Source organism: Geospiza fortis, unplaced genomic scaffold (genome assembly GCF_000277835.1).
Source record: "Geospiza fortis unplaced genomic scaffold, GeoFor_1.0 scaffold40, whole genome shotgun sequence".
Lineage (NCBI taxonomy): Eukaryota > Metazoa > Chordata > Aves > Passeriformes > Thraupidae > Geospiza > Geospiza fortis.
In genome coordinates, this window is record NW_005054297.1 from 2606921 (window position 1) to 2628931 (window position 22011).

Genomic DNA, 22011 nt, shown 5'->3' on the forward strand with positions numbered 1-22011 from the left:
AGCTCCACAAAGAGGTCCCTGTTCACACAAGTTGATCCTCTGTCTTGCTTGCTCAGCTTCCAACACAGTGGAAGGAGCTAAACAGTCATCAAGAATAGTTTATGTATTATTGACCTTTGCTGGGGTGGAGCTACAGCTGAGTGACGTTTTAAACTTCCTGTTAGCTTTATTAGCTAGTTTCTGGTTTACAGAAAAAGTGAGGCTTTATAATTTTGTGTGGCTTTTTAATGTAGCAGCCCAAATTTAAAATCCTGGTATTTAAGATAATCAAGTTTTAATTTATGAGTTCTGCGTTTGTTATTCTGTTTAACAGAAAATAATGAAGATGCTCTTCATACTCCAGTTAATGAAGTTAAAGAGACTGCAAAATTAAGATCCACAAGAAGCAAAACTGGCAGAGGTACAGTGGCTACAATATTAGTTGTTTTTAATAAAATAATTTCATACTAACTTTTTGTGAATGTATAGATGGGAAAGCCATTCATACTCTATTGTAGATTTACAGTTGTATTTGTTAAAAGATTAAAGTTGTTTGTTCTTTGGAAATTTTGGTGCTGTTAGCCTCTCCCAATAACACAGGTTTCAGAAAAGAAAAAAGGACTGATACAGGCCTGCAGATAACCCAGCCGCAGCCACTGAGAGTAACATACAGATGTTTCTGTGAGAAGGAGAAAATTGTGGGGTTTTGGTTGTTGGCTTTTTGTGACCATATTCTATCAGTGCAGACTGCATATTTCTATGTTTCGAAGCAATTTCAAACACTGAAGAAAAGTAGATACAAAACTAGTTTAAGAAAATAAATGATATCAAGATATGAAAAAAGACTTTTGCTTATACTTAGGACAGCGGAAAGCGTCAGAAGTGAGGTCTGTGAGCAGAAGAAAAACTGGTGCAAGTGTAAAACGTGGTCTTGAAAGGTAAATCCTTGTCTCCCCACCATCAAAACTATGATGTCTGTTCTAGCAAGGAAATTTCATTCAAATGTTTTTCTTTCCCAAACATATATGTTTTGATATTCTCTGTTCCAAAAACACTGATAATATTTTAAGGAAAAAATTTCTTTGAACTGGTACTTTTGAAACAGTGGCAGGTTCTGCCAAAGGAGCTTGTAATATTTTTGAACATACCTTTTGTGTGTTAACAGATATTCTAGCTGAAAAAATTCAGATTTTTGGTTTACATTATTGCTCTTCTTCCAGTTAAGTTTTTTCTGCCTTTTTAAATCTCTTCTGTGGAAGTAAAAATGTTTTAAATTTAAATTCTTTTCCCCCTCACAGTTTCATTGTTTTTTGTCCAACATTTAGTTGACAAGCATCTAGAAATGACTGAGAAGTGAATATAGACAATGGATTTCTTCCCTTATGATTTTGCAGGATATAAGCATTAAAACAACATTATCTTTGTACTTTTCAACTGTGTTCAAATCTTTCTTAAGCAAGTAATCCATTTACTGTGGACTTTATTGTGACCAGGGTCAGTCTCTCCCATTTGCCTATTTGATGTGTTTGCTTTGATTCCATCTAATTTTGGGGGAATTTGATTCCATAAAATTTTGCTGATTTTGCAACACCTTATCACGTGGTTATCTTTACTGATACTGCTATATCGCTTGAAAATACCAATACATTCTCAAAAAATAAAAAGGGTTTAATTGGTAAGAAGTATTTTTGCTCTTTAAGACCATGTTTCAAGTTTGTTCCTATAAAAGCTCTTCAGTTTTAATCTTTTTTACCTAATTCTTAAACAATCTGTGTTTCAGTTGTGATCAAATTCCAGAACCAGTCCCAGTGTCAAGTTCAAGGCCTCAAAGACGAGCAAAAACTTTGGCACTGGAGAAAACCCGAATGAATCTTTCCAGACTGTTAAATGAGGAAACAGATGAGTGAAGACAGGAGAAGAAAGTGCCTTTGTCAACACTGGTAGTTAACATCAGACTTGAAAATAAGATTTTTTTCTTGCTAGTCATATTTACTCCTTTTATATGAATCATTTATAATTCTACATTTCTATATTTTTTTTTAATAGATGCTTGTATTTCTTGTAATTCCCGATATGAAGTCCCTCATTCATGTAGTAAAAATGGATTAAAATATTACCTGAACAAAACTTGGATGTTTTTCTTTTACTTTATAGAGAAGAATGCATCCTACCCCTACCTGAAAATAGAAATTGGTGTTGGTGCTAAATATTCCACAGTTAAAGCTGTTTTGATATTTAACAGTAGCAGAGTGGTTGCTTGTGATGGCAGCAATTTTGAATGTACCTACTTTAACAGCATCTGCTTTCTTCATTTTTATAAGGTTTCATGACAGTAAAACCTGATCAGCAGATACTTACTTACTATTCATGTTAGTGTAAAATAGTTGATCTTAATTGGGAATTCTGCTTTCTGCAGATGGGTGTCCACTTAATTAAACAATGTCAAAGTGGTAGAACTGAGTAACTGATTTTACAAACCATACTGAAATCTACTGATGCTGACTTTGTTACATAGAATCAGGGACGTGCTTTTAGAAAAGCATAAAAATATTTGTGGTACAAAATAAGATCTGGTAAGGAAAGGAGTATTTAAATAGAGAAGGGGCAAAAAATGAAATCTTCTAAGGTCAGTGTTGTGTCTTGTTTCAGTAGTATCCAGTTGTTACTTCTTTGTAGCTCTGAAGTTCAGAAGGTGGGAATGGCCAGGAGCTGCAGAGGACAGCAGATGAAGCCGTGATCACTCCGCAGTCACCGTGGCTGAGCAGGGTCACTGGCGTTGGAAATGCCGCAGCAGCCGTGTCCGTGTCACAGTGGGGTCATTTCAGAGCAGTGGCACCAAACTCACTCCGTTCCTCGACATGCACATCTCAGCTATTGATGCCAAATGCAGACTTTAGGGAACGTGCATTTTAAACTGGTAAATATGCTATAAATGATCTTTGGTAATTCTTAGGAACGACTTAGGGACACAAGTGAAATTTAGTATTCCCAAAGCGTAATGCCCAAACTATTCTGCTGTTTCCAAGCTTGCATATAGGAAACAGAGGGATTGGAAACTTGTCAAACTGCAAACTGCCACGACACACTTTTCTGCTGGTATTTGCTCTATTTAGAAGCTTCTGTAACTATGATGAATTAATTTTGTAATTGTAAACACAATCTTGACATCTTGATCTCCCTCCTTTGCTAAATCCTTAAATCCCCAAATTGTGTTGTAGTATGAGTTTGTGTACATGCATCCACTTCAGATCAGAGATGCTTTCTGTCCCCTTGGATGCTGCCTGAACATAGTTGAAATGGGCAAAGTGTATAGTTGTTTTTCTAAGTTATAAGAGCTTCCTTGGGGCTTTAGTTGTTGGGTTTTTTTAAAATTCAAATTCTGTCTCATCCTTCCTCTTGAGTGGTTTGTTTTTTAAGCACTACTACACTGAGGAACTGGTGTTAGTCCACTCTTATTTTTTCTTAAAATGAATTTTGAGGTAAAGCAGGAGCAATAAAAATCCATAAAAGCTTCTGGGCATGCCTTCCTGAATAAGACTTTAGTTTTGCCTTCTTGCTCTTCTGTTGTGCCTTGCCACATATACAGGTTCTGTCTCTGGCATCTCTTGGGAATGCTGAACTGAAAAGATGAGGTTTCCCTCAAGTCACCTCCCACTGTGTGGATGCCTCTGCTGTGGGTGTGGCTTCACTGGGGTGTGTTAGTAGAAAATAGACTTTGTCTAACTAGAGGCTCCTGGGGCTGGTGTGGGGCTGGAGTTCCCAGTGGGAGAGGCCAAGCAAACTGGGCTTGTTGAGCCTGTGAATGTTGGGAGCATCCCCAGTTGCCTGCAAGGAGTCCAGTAAAAAGATAAAATTGGGCTTTTTGTTGAATATGATGACAGCATAAAAAAGCTGGGTATAAATTGAAACTCAGACCAGAAGGTGAAAAAGGCAGTGAAACAAGTTAAAAACTGCTGGAACAGGTTACCTGTGCAGGTTCTGTCCTGGGAGTTATTAAGACAGGATGAGGTGTGAACTCACAGCTGGCTGCCTTTGAGCCGGGTGTACAATTATGGACCTTCCTGATGTCCTTTATGCCAGACTTACCCTGTGATCCTTTCAGGCCAGAAAGCTGAGCAGTAACTGGCACTGCATTTCCAGCCCCTCTGGGTACATTGCCTGCCCAATTCCCTGTAAAGGGAAGGGTTTTCTGTGTAATACAAAATTTGATGTGTTCTTGAAAATTACTTTTACCTTTTCAGGAGGGGTGGCTCCATCACTGCAGGGTGGGACAATCAGATGTGTGCTGTCTCTCAAAGTTCACTATCACTGATGACCAAGGTTCCAGTGTATACAGCTGACTTCCTGAGAAAGGCACATGGTAGCAAGAATACATCCAAAGGTGACAAGGAGCCAAGCTTGGAATTGTCATCCTTGCAATGAAAAACATCTTTTCTTGGTATGCATTACTCCTTCTAGCTAAAATAATGCTGTTTTTTACTTTAATTCTATGTCTTAGAAGTACCTAACTTCCCAGCTTCTTAATTAAGGAATAAAATTTTATTCCTTAAATTTTATTCCTTGAATTTTATTTCTAAAATAATTTAATTTATTTAAAAACAGCCTCTTTCTTGCTCTGGACAAATTACTGTGTGTCCTTCCTCTTTTTGCTGGCTAAACACAACAGTGTCAAGCATGAACTAGATCTAGACTTGACTGCCTATTAAATAACAGTAAAATAGCAGTGGTCACTCATCAAACTTAGATCCCATGTTTATTCCCACACTAGTTTTTGTTTCTTTAATCCAATGTTGTGATTCCTGTTTGCTTGTGTATTCAGTCTCTTCAGCCTATGCACTAAAGCAGCTTCTCTTGAGAACAGGTCGATTGCTCTCCAGGCTGAAGGACAGCAGGGGCTGGTGAGCTTGGGTTATGCCTGAAAACCCAAAGGAATAATAATAATTAGTTAACAAAAACCAGGCTTCTGCTTGGAGCTGAGGGAGACATGTCCAAACCAGCGAGGGGCTGGTATTTACTGGGTCTTTGAAATCCGAACATCCGTGTGGTGTCTCCTCCCACGGGCACACAAACACAGGTCCAGCTGCGTTGGCTCCAGTGCTTGTAAGACTCCTGTGTCCTGCCTGCCTCCTGACTGACCCTTGTGCTTTGGGGGGCTCCACTGAAGTCAACTGCAGTTCCTCTCCCCTGCAAAGTTTAATTCTCCTTTTGGCTTTCTTTCTCCTTTGGCCCCACAGAGTCCACATGCATGTAACAGTTGAGATATATAAAGACCTTCTAAACAGCTCAAAACATGATGAATGTTTATTTTTTAAATCACATTCTTTTAATCATGTCCAATGCTTCAGTGACTCAATACCTTCTTGGGATTTTGTGCCACCAGAATTCATAACAATCTCTTTATTTCAGTTACTGGATTGCACCTGCAAACCAACAAACCTCTGCAAAGAGGAAATGCAGCTTCATTTTTGTAAGGTGAATCCTTAAAACCTTTGTTTTATAAAATACAGTGTCTTCCAAGGAAATTTCCTTCTGGAAAATTAGTTCTTGTCAAGTAAAGGACAGACAACTCATCATGAATTAAGAAACCTCTACTCTAGCTACTGAATGTACGACTCCAGAAAAGAGAAGTATATTATATGGTTTTATTCTAACACTTTTTTTATAGCTGTATCAATAATAAAGTTTTGATGAACAAAGTACATGAACCTTGCTAAGATCATTTAAGCATGGAATGTCTACAATGTAGTCAGCTACAACCATTTACTACTTCTTTGAGTAGAGATAAAATTTCGATTTTACATTGAATTTCCAAAGTACACGGAAAAAATAGGAAGAGCATTTACATCCATTTTAATTGGTGGCAGGCATAAATTCATAAAAACAAATGGGGAAGAAAGACCATTTAGCAGAAACCTCAAAAAGTGCAGTTACAGATTTGTTGAATGACAATCTTTCACGAGATTCTCCAGCAGGCTTGGTCTTTCTTTTAGACATTAGGGTCATTAAACACTGTCACACAGAAGTTCTCAAGGTAAGTGAAGATGAAAGCATACTGCAGAAACAAACTAGTGCTTCCATACATTTCATCCGTTGGTGAAGGAGATCTCAGGTCATTTACCTTTGTACTGCTTTGCTTCGAGGTAGTCAGTCTCCACCTGTTACAGATTTGTTTGAATTATTACCATAAACCTTTACATGGTGACCTATGCCACAAATTACATAATATATTAACTTTCGTGCACAAAAATAAAATTGGGAAACCATAGTTAAATTTAAAGAACATAGAAAAATCACAATACTATTAAAGGGGAGCATCTGATTCTGATATAAATTTGAACTGCAAGAATTTCATGATGGTCAGATGTGAAACTTCATATTTAGAAAAGAAAAAGTACATCAAACTGAATAATGCTAGTAGTATATAAAGCCAAATCACACAAGATCATTTCAAGATCAATGTAATAAATGCTTATTATTTAGCAGAAAAAAAATCAGGAACAATGTACAAAATAATAGTGCAAGAACAGCTGCAATCTATTTGTTCTCATCGGTTTTGAGATTTTGGTTAAAAACTTTACAGCTGGCGAGAGATGCTGCTGAAAAACTCAGATTCCACTCAGTGGGCTGATTAAGGCACATCTTTATGGACTTCAAATGTTCATTTTCTGTGTTCATGTCTATTGAATTCTGCGGCTCCGAGACTTTCACTTGTAGCGTGCTGTGAGAAAAGAAGTGGGGGGGTAGGAGAGGGAAAAAAATGAGAAAAAGTTTAGTACACTTCCCTCTTGCCCTGCAAACAAGCTGATAAGAGGCAAGATGAGGTGCTGGCAGATCCTGTATTCTGCGGGGATTTTTGACGTTGTTTTGTGCACGATGTTCCAGCAACACCGAGATTGGAACCCGACTGTGCGGTGCTGTGCAGTGCAGCAGATTGGGCTGGGCTGTGTGGGGATGCCTGAGCCCTGTCCACTGGCAGTGTCAGTGCCAGGGCAGTGTTCTGCTCGTGCTGCTCCTTTGCAGGAGGTGCAGGAACAGCTGCTCTTGCTTCAATCATCTCCTGCTGACTGCTGTAAAGGCACAGAGCAGGAACTGGGCAAGAGTTTGGGGCTTGTTTTTATTGCTGACCATTAATTTAGTGCAGCCATGGAAGGACTCACATATAGATGGTATTCTGTTTTAAATTTAGGGGAAGAAGTAACACAGAAAGGGAAAGAAAGCCAGTCCTTTGTGGGGGTCACTAAGCAGACCAGGACAGATGTGCAGATTGAATTATCAAACAGTTGGGGTTGGAAGATACCTTTAAAGGTCATCTGCTCCAACCCCCCTGCAATGACAGGGACATCTTCAACTGGATCAGGTTGCTCAGAGCCCCTTCCAGCCTGATCCTGAATGTTTCCAGGGATACACATCCAGCATCTGTCTGGACAACCTGTTTCAGTGTTTCACCATCCTTATCATCAAAAATATCTTCCTTAATATAAAAAGCACTCAGAAGTGATTTAAGATATAAAACATACTCAGAAGATATTTTCAATCCTCATGTCAAACCTCTTCATCCCTTTTATTTTAGTCTACCTCCTGCAGTGATTTGTCCCTGTGTGTGATACAGTGTTTCTCAGCATCCTTTTCAAAGTTTTTGAGAACTTCTAGAATGACAAAGTTGAAAATATTTCTGAGGTACTAAAAATAATGTTCTAAGTACTGTAATTAAGGGTAGGAGGTAATCACCATGCTAAAACCTATCTGAACCCAGTTTCCTATCCAAGGGGTATTTAAGCAGCATAAACAGCTTTTACTTGCATTTCAGGAACTCATTCTGAAGGATGGAATGTGCTGCGGTGTAGTGCTCACATTCAGTCCACAGAGTAGCTGAGGCCAGTCAGTCAGTGTAGGACTACAGCCTAAAACACTGGCTTGTGTTACTAAAATACCAATGATTGACTTTGATTAAAACATTTCCTATGTCACAGCAAAAGGGAAAGACCTTAGGCTTTAGCTAGAATGACAATTCACTGTTGTTTGTCACAGATATCAGAAACAGTTTTAATTCTTTCACATTTTAGTATCAGCATCCCTCAAGGCTGTGTGCTGACATAGCAGTGAAACAGAAATTCCTCATTTCCTAACACTAGTTCCCAACCCTCCAAACTGGTGCACTGCCCCCATGCTCTGCATGTCCTTTTGTCATTATTCAGCCTCTATCTTTTGTCTTGTTTTGCCTTGTGCCCTTTTCCTCTGGTTGCTCTGATCTTTTCCTTCCTGCAGGAAAAGGAGTGCAGGTGTAGATGATGGACAGGACTTCAGCCAGCAAGGTTACTTTCTTGAGTTTACAACCTCTTCAGACTTGGATCTTTGCCCTCAGGAAGTCATAGGCTTTTCTTATGACATGGGATTAAGTGCAGATGGAAGATGGTGTTAAGGCTTCAGTTAGCAGCTTTCCTCACCCCTACTGACTTTGTGCTTTTCAGGCATTGCCATGTAGCAAAACAGAACTTCTAACAACTTCCCAACAGCTAAATGAAGGATAGGGCAGGAATGTTTTGGTTTGTTTTTTTTTTAAGAGTTAGGGTGTTTTGGGTTATTTTGGTGGTGCAGGTATATACCTGCAAAATACTTTAAATCCCAGCATTTCTACTGTCATGAAAGCAGTAGACAGATAAACTGTGTTGAATGCTGGGCAAGTGCCAGACAGAAAAAGCCAAAGGTTTTTTGTTCTTCATTTGACCTGGCACATTCCTTCTGTAGATCAACTGGGCATTGCACCAAGCTGCTAAGGGCCATTTTCCAAACTACACTGCTGGTGGTAACAGTGTATCCTAGATTTGGTGCAACATTTGGCCATCATTCCTTCTCATTTGCTTGGACTATGAATGAAAATGCTGAGTGCTAGTATAGCACCAAACAGCCCTTTCCAAACACAGCTCTGTCAAGGACTGTCCTACCCTTCATCTTTTAGGTTTGTACAGGTTTCTGTACAAAGTGCAATGGGCTGGACTGAAGTTGCAAAGCTAGAACTGGAGTATGTGTTGATAATTGTCATGTGGTGGTCTATTCACCTCTCAGAGAAGAACTTTAGGAAACGCAACACTTTGCTTTTTAAATAAATGCATAAAAACAAGAATAGAAAAATGGTAATTTTTCCCCCAGTTCCTTGGTATAGGTAACATCAACACAAAAAGTATTTTAGAAAATTTTACCTTGATAAAAATTAAGTGGAAAATAATATGATTAGAGATCTGCTTTAATATATTTGTTAACCAAGACAAACCTAGTCTTTTATCTTGCTTTTCATTCCTTCACCTGTAGTGATTATTTTCTGGTTGTTGATGTAACAAGGTAAAAAAAATGGTGCATTTAAATATTTTTAAATCAGAGAATGTAATTAAAGGGACAAAGTCAAGCTCCAGAAGGCATGGAGCCTATTTCAGGAGAGCCTGGAAGAGTATCCCCACTTTACAGCCCCTGGAGCTCTGCACTACCAACACTCACAATAGCAAGAAGATGGAGTTTCCTTTAATTCTCTAAGCAACAGGCATATACTGACCTTACAGAATGGTCTCTAAAAAGGTTGGAATTCCCAGAATTCCCAGCCATGTATTTACCATGCCTGCAATTATCATCTGTTTTGTTTTTATTCACCTGGGACTGACTCAGTTAATCAGCTTCCGTGCATGTGATTTGTGGAAGTCAGCTACAGGTGTTTCTATGACATGGAACATCATAAACTCCAGCCATGGCATATCAATAGCTCTGTTTTCACTGGGGAATTTGAAGACAGGACAATAGTGCTGAAATCCCAGTGAAAAAGGTGAAAACCATCTTCATTTTTTTCACAATTTGTACAACAAATTAGTGAGATGTCTTGAAAACTCACCATTTTTTCTTCATCTAAAATTATATTACCCTTTCCTAGCCCTTTTCTCTAAATGGTCTTGAAGTGCTGGTAACATATTTACCACTTAATTGAAAAGATCTTCTATTTCACCATGTATAATACCTGATCCATATAATTCTTGTCTCTTCTTAGAAAGTAAACAGAAAAAAAAGGCACATGGAAATGTGACTATACCTTTTGATCTGAAACAAGAGCAATCTGAAAAAATGCCTTGGGGAGGCAAATTCAGCAGCCTCTCAGCAGGTGCTCTGCCATGGCTCAGTGCAAGGGGCCTGCTCAGTCTCACAGAGGTTTCACCTTCCCCAGAGCCATGTGAAGCCCAGGGGTGGCACTGAGGCCATGGCACAGCAGGCTGTGCACGGTGACAGGAGCAGGACACGCTGCTGGCTCCTGGGAATGGCCTCCCCTGCTTCAGACTGCCTTTGGAAGCTGCTGCACGCCAAACCAATGGGGCTGGAACAGTCAGAGAGGGCTTCAGGATGGTTCTGTGTGTGTTGGAACTCCCAGCTCCCCCACCACCACTACTGAATCACCTCTGAACTTACCATGTTTGAACAACGGGATGGATTGCCTGTGTTGTTCTAACAAATCACCCCTGTGTGACTAACTCATCTTAGCAGATCAGAGTAACATCGATGGACTCTCAGGTGCCCTCTGGTCTCCTTGGCTAAGTAGAGAACCCTGTGTGTAGTTAAGTTTCCAGGCCTGCTGGGGCCTAAAGGGATCATCTCTCCCCACAAAAATTTCCTCCTATCATTAAATGAAAAGGAATAAATAGAAAGGTTTGAATTCAACCTTCTACTAAGGTAAGCAATGAGTGGCCTCCCCATGCTCCTAAGTGCTAAAGAAAATCTTGTTCTTTTCCACACTTCCTGTTAAAACTGCCTGAATACAATTTTTTTTTTTTGAAAATTCAAATTTCTTTCTCTAGTTTTACCCAAATCATCATTATACTGTTATAAATACTGATTTTTAATGGCAGGATGGGAAAGCAACACCAGAAAATTTGAGGCTGCCAAGTAAGAAAGGAAAATAATATTCTTTCAACTGCTTATTTTCTCTGCAGTTTGGAGCCACATTCTTCTGGAAAAACAGGATATTTGACACCTGTTGTTGTTGTTGTATGAAAATGATAAAGTTAAAAAATATCTGGCTAGCTCAACTCTATATATTTGCTGAGTTAATCTGTCACAACATGTTGAAAAAAAGTAGGAAAAAGAAAAAGTAGGAATGGGTAAAAATATCTCTTATCTGTTAGGTCAGTCCTCAGCATTTCCCATCAGAGATTGCCATCAATGCTGTGTTCCTGTGTGCTGTAAAACAGCTATGAAAGTATCACTGCAGGGCTGTGTTTCCCTAAGTCTTCTGCAACAGCTACAGATAAAAACATCTTCCCCACTATTTGGGAGCAAGGTCAAACTGGCTCTTACCCTCCTGTCTGACAGAAATTCTGCAAAGTGCACTTGTTAAACACTGCCAGCAGAGATTGCACACTGGCAGCTTGGAAAGCATAAGAGCATCTGTGACACACAGCACTGACTCGGGGCTTTTACAGAAAGGTTTCAAAAACACTGAGTAGAAACAGTAAAACTTCAGCAGAATTAAAAAAAATGTTCTCTGTGCAAACCCTACTCAAACAACTTCTCAAAAAAGGAACTAGTGGAATACACTAGGTTAAAATCTACAATGACTACAGTAGCTTCAGTATGACTTCCAACAGAGACTGATTTGGTAATGTAATATATATTGAAAAGACAGTAAACCAAGCATGCACAGTCTGACTGATTGTATCTGAACTTTAAACTCATTTTTTCCACAATGCCAAAACCCAGCAGCAAAGAAATCTACAAAGAAAATTTTAATGTCTCACTTCCATTTACCAACTGGATTCTCATTGTTGTATGAAATAATATATTTCAGCTGTGTGGAGGGAATCTCATTTGGGAATCAGAGAGAGAAAAAAATGCCCTAGAAATCAAACAAAGCAAGATGGGGAGATAAGCAATATTCAGGGAGTCTTAAAAGTCAGATATAAGGGCTGAGTGCTAAGCCAGAGTGCTAAGACAAACAGCACAGAATACCAAGACGGGAGGTGAACTGAATGGAGACAAAAAACCAGGGTGAGAAGTCAGAACCAGCTATAATCCCAGACTGAAATTATGGTGGAAAGTTTATTTTGCTCTTCAGACTAACTCAGAGTTGTTTTCTTGGTTTGAGAAGGAAAAAAAAAAGAAAAAAAAAGGAAATATGAGTGAAATACATACAAAATATATGTTAAAGATAGCAAGAAGAGGCAAGTAGGAATCTGTGAGCACTCTTGGCCAGTCAGTGAAAGAGCATCACTAACTGGTAGCTTTTTTTCTGAATCTATATATTAAGATACCAACACACTGTTCAAGCTTTAAGTTTAACTTGCACAGAGCAAAATTATACAGCAGTACTGATCATTGGTACTTCATCTTCAAAGACCACAGCACAACAGTAGCACTGAACAGCAGGTGGTTACATTTTCAGGTAAACATCTGGCAAGTGGAATGGATGGCAACAGTTTGAGAGTGCAGGTGGAGAAATAACACAACTTTCTCCCCAAAACCAGTCAGACTCAGAAATCTACACACAACAGATCACAGGTAACATAAAAGGTTTAAATTACAATTTCCTTGAAGAATTCAGGAACTAAAACTCTTTTTAAAAATAAAATAATCAGGCTTGCACAGCCATGGAAGTACAGAGCTCCATTCTAATGGCTCCCCAAAATACAGGGCAGACTTGAATATATGTTGACAATTCTAAATAGCAACAACATTTCTTCCCCAATTATTTAAAGCAGCCTGACTGAGAAGGTTTTGTAGAACAGTGAGCTTTTTGACAAGAATCACCATGTTTTGTGGTGTTACAGACTCTTTAGCAGTCCACAGAAGACAAGAACAAGGAAGTAGAATATTAATGTAAGCTGTCATGAAGAAGTCATAAAATTTTAGGGTGTAATTTACTAGTGATGATAGTACATAACCTGTTAAAGAGAAAAATATATGATCTCAAATTGTTCATAGCATCCTGTCTTAAAAGATCTTGGTAACAAAAAGCAGCTAAGATTCGAACAGTTGAAAGGCAGCATCATTAATGTGATGATGAACATAATGAATTCTTACGTTCTAGGCACCACCCCAAAACAAGCCTCCCTCTGATCATCAGTTCCCTGAAAGAAAACTAATTTCTAGTTATGACTGGAAGTTAGCAGCATGCAAATAAATAAAACCCCTAAACACCTGTTGTGCCGATGAGCACTGTTGTATTTGACTTACAAACATACCGTAACAGAAGAAAAGCTTTTGCTATTTTTTTCCACCTACTCATAATTAAGAAAGGTTTGGAAGGAGGCTGGGGGCTCAGACCAGTGTGTGCTGCTGGTTCAGGCTGCTCTGAGGAAGCACAATGCCTCCATCTCAGTGCTGGGATGAATGCAGCTGTGGAAGTCCTGCCACTTGAGCTCAAATCTTTAATCCATAACAGTTTTTTGACATTATAAATGCAATTATGTTATGGAGAGAGATCATCTCAGAAATATGATGAGACAGTCCCTGGGTGGTTTAAAACCCACCAGACTTCTGAATTCAGGAAGGTCAAACAGCAATTTGCAAATAAGTAATTTCCTTTTCTGAGACTTCTACTACTTAAATGTAATTTAAAACCAGCTGTAAGTAGTAAACTGATAAATAGGAAATGTCAGCAACAAATACGATACACAAGAGAATTTATTCAAGCACACATCACAAGAACTTTAAACTAGAAAGACAGGTAACAACAACAACCAAATTTTAAGAATTGATACCTTAAGTATAGCTCTTAAATATTTACTTGCCTTATAAATACATTTCTTAAATTTAAAAAATAAATTATTAATTTTGAATGTTTTGAAAATTATGCTAAATGCCCCAATAAAAACACTAAGCCTAACTTTAAGTAGTTTTTTTCCCCCTAAAATTTACCCTGCATTCAAAATGCTTTACACATAGGCAAAAGAGCACAATTCAACTGAGAATAAGAATTTATTTTTCAAGAAAAATATTTTAAGTCATTCTTACAGCTTTTAGACAAGATTTTTTCACCTAGGTTTCCATTTCATGTACAGGGAAATAATCCATTGTTTGGACCAAGATTTCAACAGTTTGAAATACGACAGCTTTGAGGGCAGGCCTGGGTCAGTAAAATATTAAGTATAATCTCTGAGTATTTGTGAAATTCACACCTTAGGTAATAGGAACCTGTGACAAGATCCCTCTGAAAAGGCTGACTTCCCTGAACAGCTTAATTTTCATGCATGCATGCAGTTTAATATGAAATGTGAAAGCCTCAATATTCTAATTCCTAGCAGAATAATAATTTAGAAATATTCTACCCTGAGCTACAAAATGAAAACAAATAATAAGACCTGCTTGGAAAAGCCTGCTTGTAGTCACATTACTCACTGATGGCTTGACAGCTGATATAAAACACCCCAAACCAAGCAGAAATTCAGACTTATGCTTTTGAAACTATTTTAAGTCCTAAGTTAATTTTAAGGCCATTTCTACTGGTGTACATCAAGTAAGAAAAGTAGGTCTAAAGTTGATCTTAACTGAAGAAAGAGCTGCAATCAAGTTAAGACACCTGCCCCACTTACAGATAAACCATGGTAAAAGACAGAAGCAGATTGCTCTTACGGATGCCCAGAAGTGACAGAAAGGAGCAAGCGGCAGTGAGTGGAGCATGGAGAGTAGGGGAGTGCACAGCCACAGAAAGAAAGTGTGAAAGTCCTGCCTAAATTTGATTTGTGGTAAGGAGGAACCAATAAAGCTGAAAGCTATAAGTCAGGTGAGTTTCTGTTATTGAAAAGACAAATCAAATAGTAAAACCTAGACAGACTGAAACCAAAGAATAGAACACAGAAAAGGGCACGTTGCCTCCATAAATCATGAAGTTTCTCACTAAAGGTTTACATCCTCTTGACACAGCAAGAGATACCATTATCTGTACTCCAAAGAAATGAAAGAATAATCTAAACAGCCTTTACTGATGTCTGGAACATGAGAGGAATCAGCATTAAAAAATGGTCCCCTTTCAGTTATGAAAAAAAGCAAAGAAACAAAAATTGCTTGACCTGTCCCACAAGAACAGAATGTGCAATTTGCCATGAATAGGGCAGCAGAAACTGCAACTTGTCCAGAGTTATAAAGCATCCAGAGCTGTTGGCCCAAAAGCATGGAGATAGGAAGCTGAAATCTGTTTAAATATTTCGATCTTGGAAAAGACATATCTCTACACTGCAGGAAAAAATTAAATTACCTGGTCTTCAATATGAAAAAAATTGATTAAAAATCTGGTATGGCTTTTTACAAAAGAATTTCTGTACCTGGATTGAAGAAAACTGTGACAAAAGCTGACTGACATTTTGCTCATGGTATTAAAAATCTCCTGGCAGGTGTATGGACCAGACAGAATGGACCAGCCAAAGTACGCAATCAAAAACATGCAGTAAAAAATCAAAACAGGAATAAAACTGGGCTGCACTCATGTTCTGCAGAATATCCTTTGGCACTGACAAACACACAGCTTGGCATAAAAGGAAAGCTGATGCATGATCTGAGAATCAGTTTGGTACTAAAGGAGAGCAAAGTATGAAGGCAGGATGCAGGAAATGTGGAATACCCAGAGTGCAGTGGCCCGGCTGGTCTGTACTGTGGCTCAGACACGGGTCTGAATGAACAAGAGGAGCAACAGCAAAGTTGTGCAATGAACAACAGCTCAGCAGGAGCCTGCTCTGCACCAGCACAGGACAGGCACTGCTGGGACAAAGGCACAGGCAGCTATCCCGGAGCACAGAGGAAGCACAAGTCAATGCTGTACTGCAACACACAAATAAGTGTCATGAGATACAGGAAGCAGCAGTTCAGCCAACACAGGAATGGCAAAGGGGCAATTTTCTCTACAGGAGCAGAGCTGATGTGCAATGATTTGACATCCCAATTGGGCTCATCACACTCCTTGAAAAAGTGTGTACATCTTTCTACAAAAAGGTAAAAAATTTCAGGGAAAACATAGATAATCTGATTTCTTAAGTAATTAACAAAAAAAGTTCATGAAGAATCACACACCGAGAATGAAATATAAAGTGAGCATCTTGATGAGAAAACAAGTCAGTCTGCTGAAACCTGGCAATCCAACAATGGGAAAAAAGAAATAACAGATGAAGGAGATATGGTTTTCAAGATGATACCTCACACGTTGAAAGGAGACAATGGAGAAAGATGTGTCTCAAGAACAGCATTATTTTATAAAGTTACAATGCAACCAATCAAAACACTGAGTCCTCACCTGGTTAGGACTGTGGAGTATGTATTAATTATTACTCAGTGGCAATAATTTCAATCTTTTATTTGACTAGCAGTGAAATAAGATTTACTGTTCTAGCTTTTTATAAAGCTCTATTAAAAAAACCCTTGTGAGCAACAAAGGAAAAAATTCTAAATAACTTCCCAACTGGCATGTCAATCAAGGTCCTACTTGCAGTTTTTCAAAGAAGCGATTTTCTCTTAAAATCATACCTTAGAAAGGTTCACAGGTAGCACATATCCCTATATAAATATATTCAGGTATAGTCTATATATCACACATTTCTATATAATTGTATTTGGTAAAACCCATAATTCTGATTTCCAAATATTTTCCTCTGATCTCTTTCAAAATATCTAATAATAAAAATCCTTAAATAACTATGAAGTAAACATGGCTAATGAGGACTCCATAAACTTTTTTTTATCCAGATCACACACCCAGAAGCATCATCACATTTGAGATGACACTGAGCACAGGAAGCAGGACACTGCCCCGAGTGCCACCAAGGGCAAACCCACCAAGCTGAGATGCTGTAGTGGGGTGTGCATGGCAATATTGGCAAAATGCTGATCTTAAAATATTAGACTTCTTGTACACAGCAATTTCCTTTCAGATACATCCATCTAATTGGTTGTTGATCTTTGTAAAAATATCTGTCTTAATTAGAACCTGAAGGTTGCCAACAGCTTTCAGAAACACACAGCGTTCCCAGTGACACCCAAGATTCAAGGACATTTTACAGAGCCTTTCTTTTCCATGCTGATCACAGGAAACATTGGAGAGAAAAAGGCTTTTGATAAGGAAATACTGTCCTTAAAATATGGCAAAATTACTATTTCTATTAAATTAATATCCAGTTACCAAATAACAAAAACATTTCTATTAGTCTCAAAGGTTGTTTAAACAATATCTTTAAGGCACAACTATTTTAGCAAAATTTAATGACACTGCAAGCAAAAGGATGAACAGTGAATAAAAGTGGCATCATATTTGACTTATAAGTCTGAAAATTATTTCAAACCATCAAGGGTCTGACTAAAACTATCCTTTGAGGAGTGAAAGATGAATTAGACAGAGAAAATCTAACCAAGAATACATGCAAACAACAACCCAGTCATGTCACACCATTTTAAATTTCCCCCCTCGACTCTGGAACCAGAATCTGCACTTTTTGAATGGAATTAACTGAAGATTCCAGTATAAGACACTTTCCAAAGATGTGGTGAAAATAGAAAAGCAGCACTAGCTTTAGCATATCAACAATAGAGAAATGCAAACCAAGGCACAGTACACAGGCCTCCATGAATTACAGCATCTCTCTTGAACTGTTTTCAACACCAAAATGTGGAATTGTCTCAGCAAAATTAATCTGCTCTGGTCATGGTCAGACTACATGAATACTTAATTTACAGGTTACCTCTTCACAGGCTCAGTTAATTGACTTCCCTCCTTTTCTATCTAACAGCAACAGAAGCTCTGCTTTAAGGCCATGAACTCTCAACAGAAGAGAGGATTTTAAAAGGATATGTACTTGTCAGATTTTCAAAAGCACCGTGCAGGCCTTGGAAAACTGCTATTTTCTCTTCTAGTAAAAGGCTTTCAAAGAAAGACAGAAGATTTGTCTATATTTATTTAGTACTACCAGTTCCCTAAAGAAAGCTGAAAAATCTAACCATTTCCTCAGGACCAAGGACAAATAGGAAAGTATGACTATGAGTTTCTCAGTTTTTGAAGAGGTAAAATTAAAAACAGACAGCAAAAAAATACTGAATAAAATGATGAAAAAAAGCACCTCAGCTTAGGTATAAAACTGGGTATATAAATCCTACACAAAGGCATAATGATCATGGCACTAAGCTACAGAAAACTACATATCCTAGCAGGTAAAGAAATTCGAAGACCCCAGAGCCAAGTTCTTTAAAAAAGTCCATTATTCAAAGAAGCAAGAGTAAAAATCCTTAGCTCAGAACCCTCAAAAGATGATGAGTAACAGCATACTCTAAGGCAATATGTGAATAACCACAGTTTAAAACTGAACAGCACCCAAAACCTACACACCCCACACTAGATCATCTGATGTAAGAAAAAGAAAAGGAAAGAAGAGTATGTAATTTGGCAAGTAGAATTCCAGAGTGTAAAACAAAATGGAGCATTAGACTGTGGTATGGGAGCTGCTGCTGCTCCACCATGGGGAATGAGGCAGAGACCATTAAGTTCATTAAATGAGTAAGGATTTACTACACATGTATAGTCATTTATATATCAAGCTATCTTTCTGCTTTTACACTTCTGCATTAAAAATGGCCCACTTACTGTGAATAGTCGTTCATTTCATATTCTTCTTATATTTCTAGTAATGGTCTTTAGTTTATGTCTGCCTGTGAAAAGGTAACTTCTTGTCTGACAACTACAGGTATGAAAATTTCTATCTGCTTACTCCACATCACAGGTGAAATTTATTTTAGAGCCAGTAAACCTCTGATGAAAAGCCTTTGTGAAAAGAGTCTTCTTAAAATCAACAGATTTAATGACTTACTCTATGTCTTCTCTGCGCTTTTCCTAACCCAATATTTCAAATTTGTCACTCATTAGGGATGTGGTCCTTCATGAAAGCTGAACAGCCTGCTAAAATCAATCTTGTCTGTCACCAGGTCATTCACAGTAGAAGGGAAGTGATCCCCATTTGTAGCTTTATTATTACAGGATTGCATTACCATGACACAAATAAGCAACAATACTGGAATATTAAAGCCATTCTAACACAGATGTGTAAAAAAGAATTCATAAAATTTTCCCTTCCACTTTTTTTGCAAACCTATAGTAATGGAAGTTAAGTTTAAGAAAATGTTCGTCTGTGATATTAATACAGATGTTATTTTATGTGCACAATGGAGAGACCAATTAGACTCACAACACTGAAGTTCTCATAGTTATGATTCTTCACTCTTCAGCCAACTTTGAAATGACCACAAAAAATTAGCAAATTCTCTTTTCAAGAACTGCACAAACTTGATTTCATAGATAGAATATAAAAACCACATCCAAACATAATAAAAAAATTAAATTTGAAAAGTCATATTCTCTGCTGACAAATCCAATAGATCTGCTCTAAAACTCCAGGCCAATTGAAGAAAAGTGAAAATATAAGGGTGAAAAATTCATAAAAAGTTCATGTTAGATGAAAATATCCTAACTTTAAGTGATAGAAATCAATTTTTAAAATGCAAGCTGCCACCCTGATATGAAGGCCAAGAGCATAGGTCTGTGATGTCAGCTCTGCCTGCTACCATAGAAGATTCACAGTCTCTTTTCCATCTGTATGAAGTCCACACCCTTTGACGCAGATTTTTAAAATATTCAGTACATTGTAAGATTGCAAAATGGAGTATTTTACACATCTCAGTTTTATTGTTGGATTAATAGTTTTTTGTATTTTAGCTTGGCTTTCTTGAAACCTTTTGCCCAAGTCCAAAGCATGTTAATGTGACCTTCAGTGTTACAAGTGAAGTACTCTTGTGAAAAGAAAACAAGTGCTTTCCTAAAAATGTGCTTATATAATTTTCTTTGCACAATGGAGAATAATAGCATTTCAGTGTTGCTAAAGAAATTAAAATTGCCAGAAGATGGATTTAGAGTAAAAGGGAACTGCCCCTCAACACATCAAATGCATTGTGGAAGCAAGACTTCAGGAGCATAAACAAACATCAAATGGACCCATGTATCTACCAGCCACCTTATCTTGAAAACAACAAGCAATGAGAAAAAACAATAAGCTCTTTTCTGTTGCTGCAATGAGTGCATAGCTAGTTCTGGATGTTGGACACTACCTTGAGCTGTAAGAATTCAATTGTTTATTCCTGCTTGCACATGCTAATGGAAAAACCAAGAGTACATCAAAAATTTGGTGACAACATTCTGCCCACCTGCCACAATGTTTCATAATAAAACAGCATCATATCTCTCTCTTTAAGAACATTTGGTAAGACCCCAAGATCCACAAAAGTTTAAGAAAAACTTCAAATACTGACCATAAATGTGTCTATAGCAACATTTCAAGCATGACAACAGAACAATGATATAGTTTATGATATCACATAAACAAAAATACAATCCAAAGAACACATGAACGAAACATGATGTTTTCATGTGCATTTAACTCCCAGACGCAGGAATTATGTTTGAAGTCACATGCATGCACAGCTAGAAATCATGTTGCTTCTTTTTAGGGAATAGCTGTATTAGACTAATAATATTTGTATGATTTCCTTGGCTGGTGCAGAGAGTACACAATGTTGAATCAACACAGCAAAACAAGACATCCTTCCAATATCAGACAATCCTCTGATAGTGCAATAGTACCCCTAGGAAAGATCTGGGGTTACAAGTGTGGAGACAATTCCAGAATCATCATTCTTTGTCTTTTAACATTTCCTTTATCAATTAATTTCCTATCATAGCTTTTCTGAAGACAATGACTGATATGAGAAACCATGAGTAAAAGGGAAAACAACAAAAACTGTAAATGAAGTAATGTAAAATATCAAAATAGTTATCAGATTTCCTGAAAATCCAAAACTAAAGGATGAAAGTTATCAGGTAGATAAAATTGAGTCCCAATTAAAACTAACATGAGACCGTATCACAGTAATAGGTCTTGCATTACCATAGAAACAGAACATTTACAGATAAATATAATTGGAATGTAACATTTTCTCAACGAGTTACAAGTATGAGAGAGCTCTTTCTTCATTTGTAATATAGAAATGGGTATATTCTATCCTTTCCTGGTTTTTTTTCAACAGCAATTTTGTGTCAAAGTTTGCTTCTTAAAACAAATTATTTATGTTGAGCTTGGCCACAGATCAATGAATCAAAATACAAAAGAGCAGTCCACAGATAAAAAAATGCTGTACTTTGGAAAAAGCAGGTTTATACTGAATGAGCTTAATATGAAGAATTCTATATATCACATGAAGTACAAAAGAAATAAAGCATACAAGAGCCATTATATTGTTTATATTACAACTTAAATTAACCTTTCCATTTATTATCAGAGATCCTTTTCTAAAAGATAGAATACAAAAGAGGACCTAAAGTTTTGACCTGATATTTTGAATAAGGTTTTCATATTTGGCCAGTATCAATATTGTTTCTACAAAGGCAGTAACTTAAATCACATTGCAGGACTTGTGTTTTACTTGGCAAGGATTTCACACCTTAGCAATTTTGTTGAAATTAGTTAAGACTTCTGTTTAAGGATATCTCTTCACCCAACAGAAGAAATAATTACACAAGTGTACTCTCTTTCTAAGTAATATAATGGCCTTTTTGAGATCACAGTTGTATTACAATGTATTTATAAATACCTATCTTTAAAAATGATTTAATTTCACACTAGCTAAAAGATTCCAAGCCAAGTATTTAGCAGAGTAACTGTATACTGTTCTTGTGAAAAATAATTTTGCATTTTAAATTGTTGTGTAAGGATTCACTGTGCAAACCCCTTAGAGTCAGCAGATTTCACTTGGCATGGAAAGGATACGAAAATGGGTCTCTGACTAAATAATTTTCAGAAGTACAAAATACCATCTTTTACTGTAAAATTACAAAACTATGACTGATTTGTAACAGTAATCATCCAATGAGAATTTTTTAAAAACCAGCTATATGCTAATGCATTGAATTTATGCTTTATTTTATAGCTTACTCCTCCTCACACTATGAGAGAAACTACACAATGGAATGAAATTCTGTTCCTTTTG

At 37.4% G+C, this 22011-nt stretch overlaps 2 protein-coding genes across 5 annotated transcripts in view; one reads left to right on the forward strand and one right to left on the reverse strand.

Moving 5' to 3' along the window:
• The window catches only part of NCAPG (non-SMC condensin I complex subunit G), a 24474-nt gene extending 22368 nt beyond the window's left edge, over nucleotides 1–2106 (forward strand). Inside the window, exons 19-21 of the mRNA XM_031055456.1 lie at nucleotides 314–400; nucleotides 842–917; nucleotides 1760–2106. Coding sequence (XP_030911316.1) covers nucleotides 314–400; nucleotides 842–917; nucleotides 1760–1886 — 290 coding nt within the window. The 3' untranslated portion in view covers nucleotides 1887–2106. The remainder of the gene's footprint in view (nucleotides 1–313; nucleotides 401–841; nucleotides 918–1759) is intronic.
• Nucleotides 2107–5262: 3156 nt separating this feature from the next.
• The window catches only part of LCORL (ligand dependent nuclear receptor corepressor like), a 55368-nt gene continuing 38619 nt past the window's right edge, over nucleotides 5263–22011 (reverse strand). For 3 of the 4 annotated variants that reach the window (XM_031062053.1, XM_031061866.1, XM_031061904.1), the window contains one exon: nucleotides 5263–6697. In XM_031062053.1, coding sequence (XP_030917913.1) covers nucleotides 6514–6697 — 184 coding nt within the window. In that variant the 3' untranslated portion in view covers nucleotides 5263–6513. Of the gene's footprint in view, nucleotides 6698–12038; nucleotides 12081–22011 lie in introns of those variants that run through there. The other variant, XM_031061951.1, reaches the window with a different exon arrangement.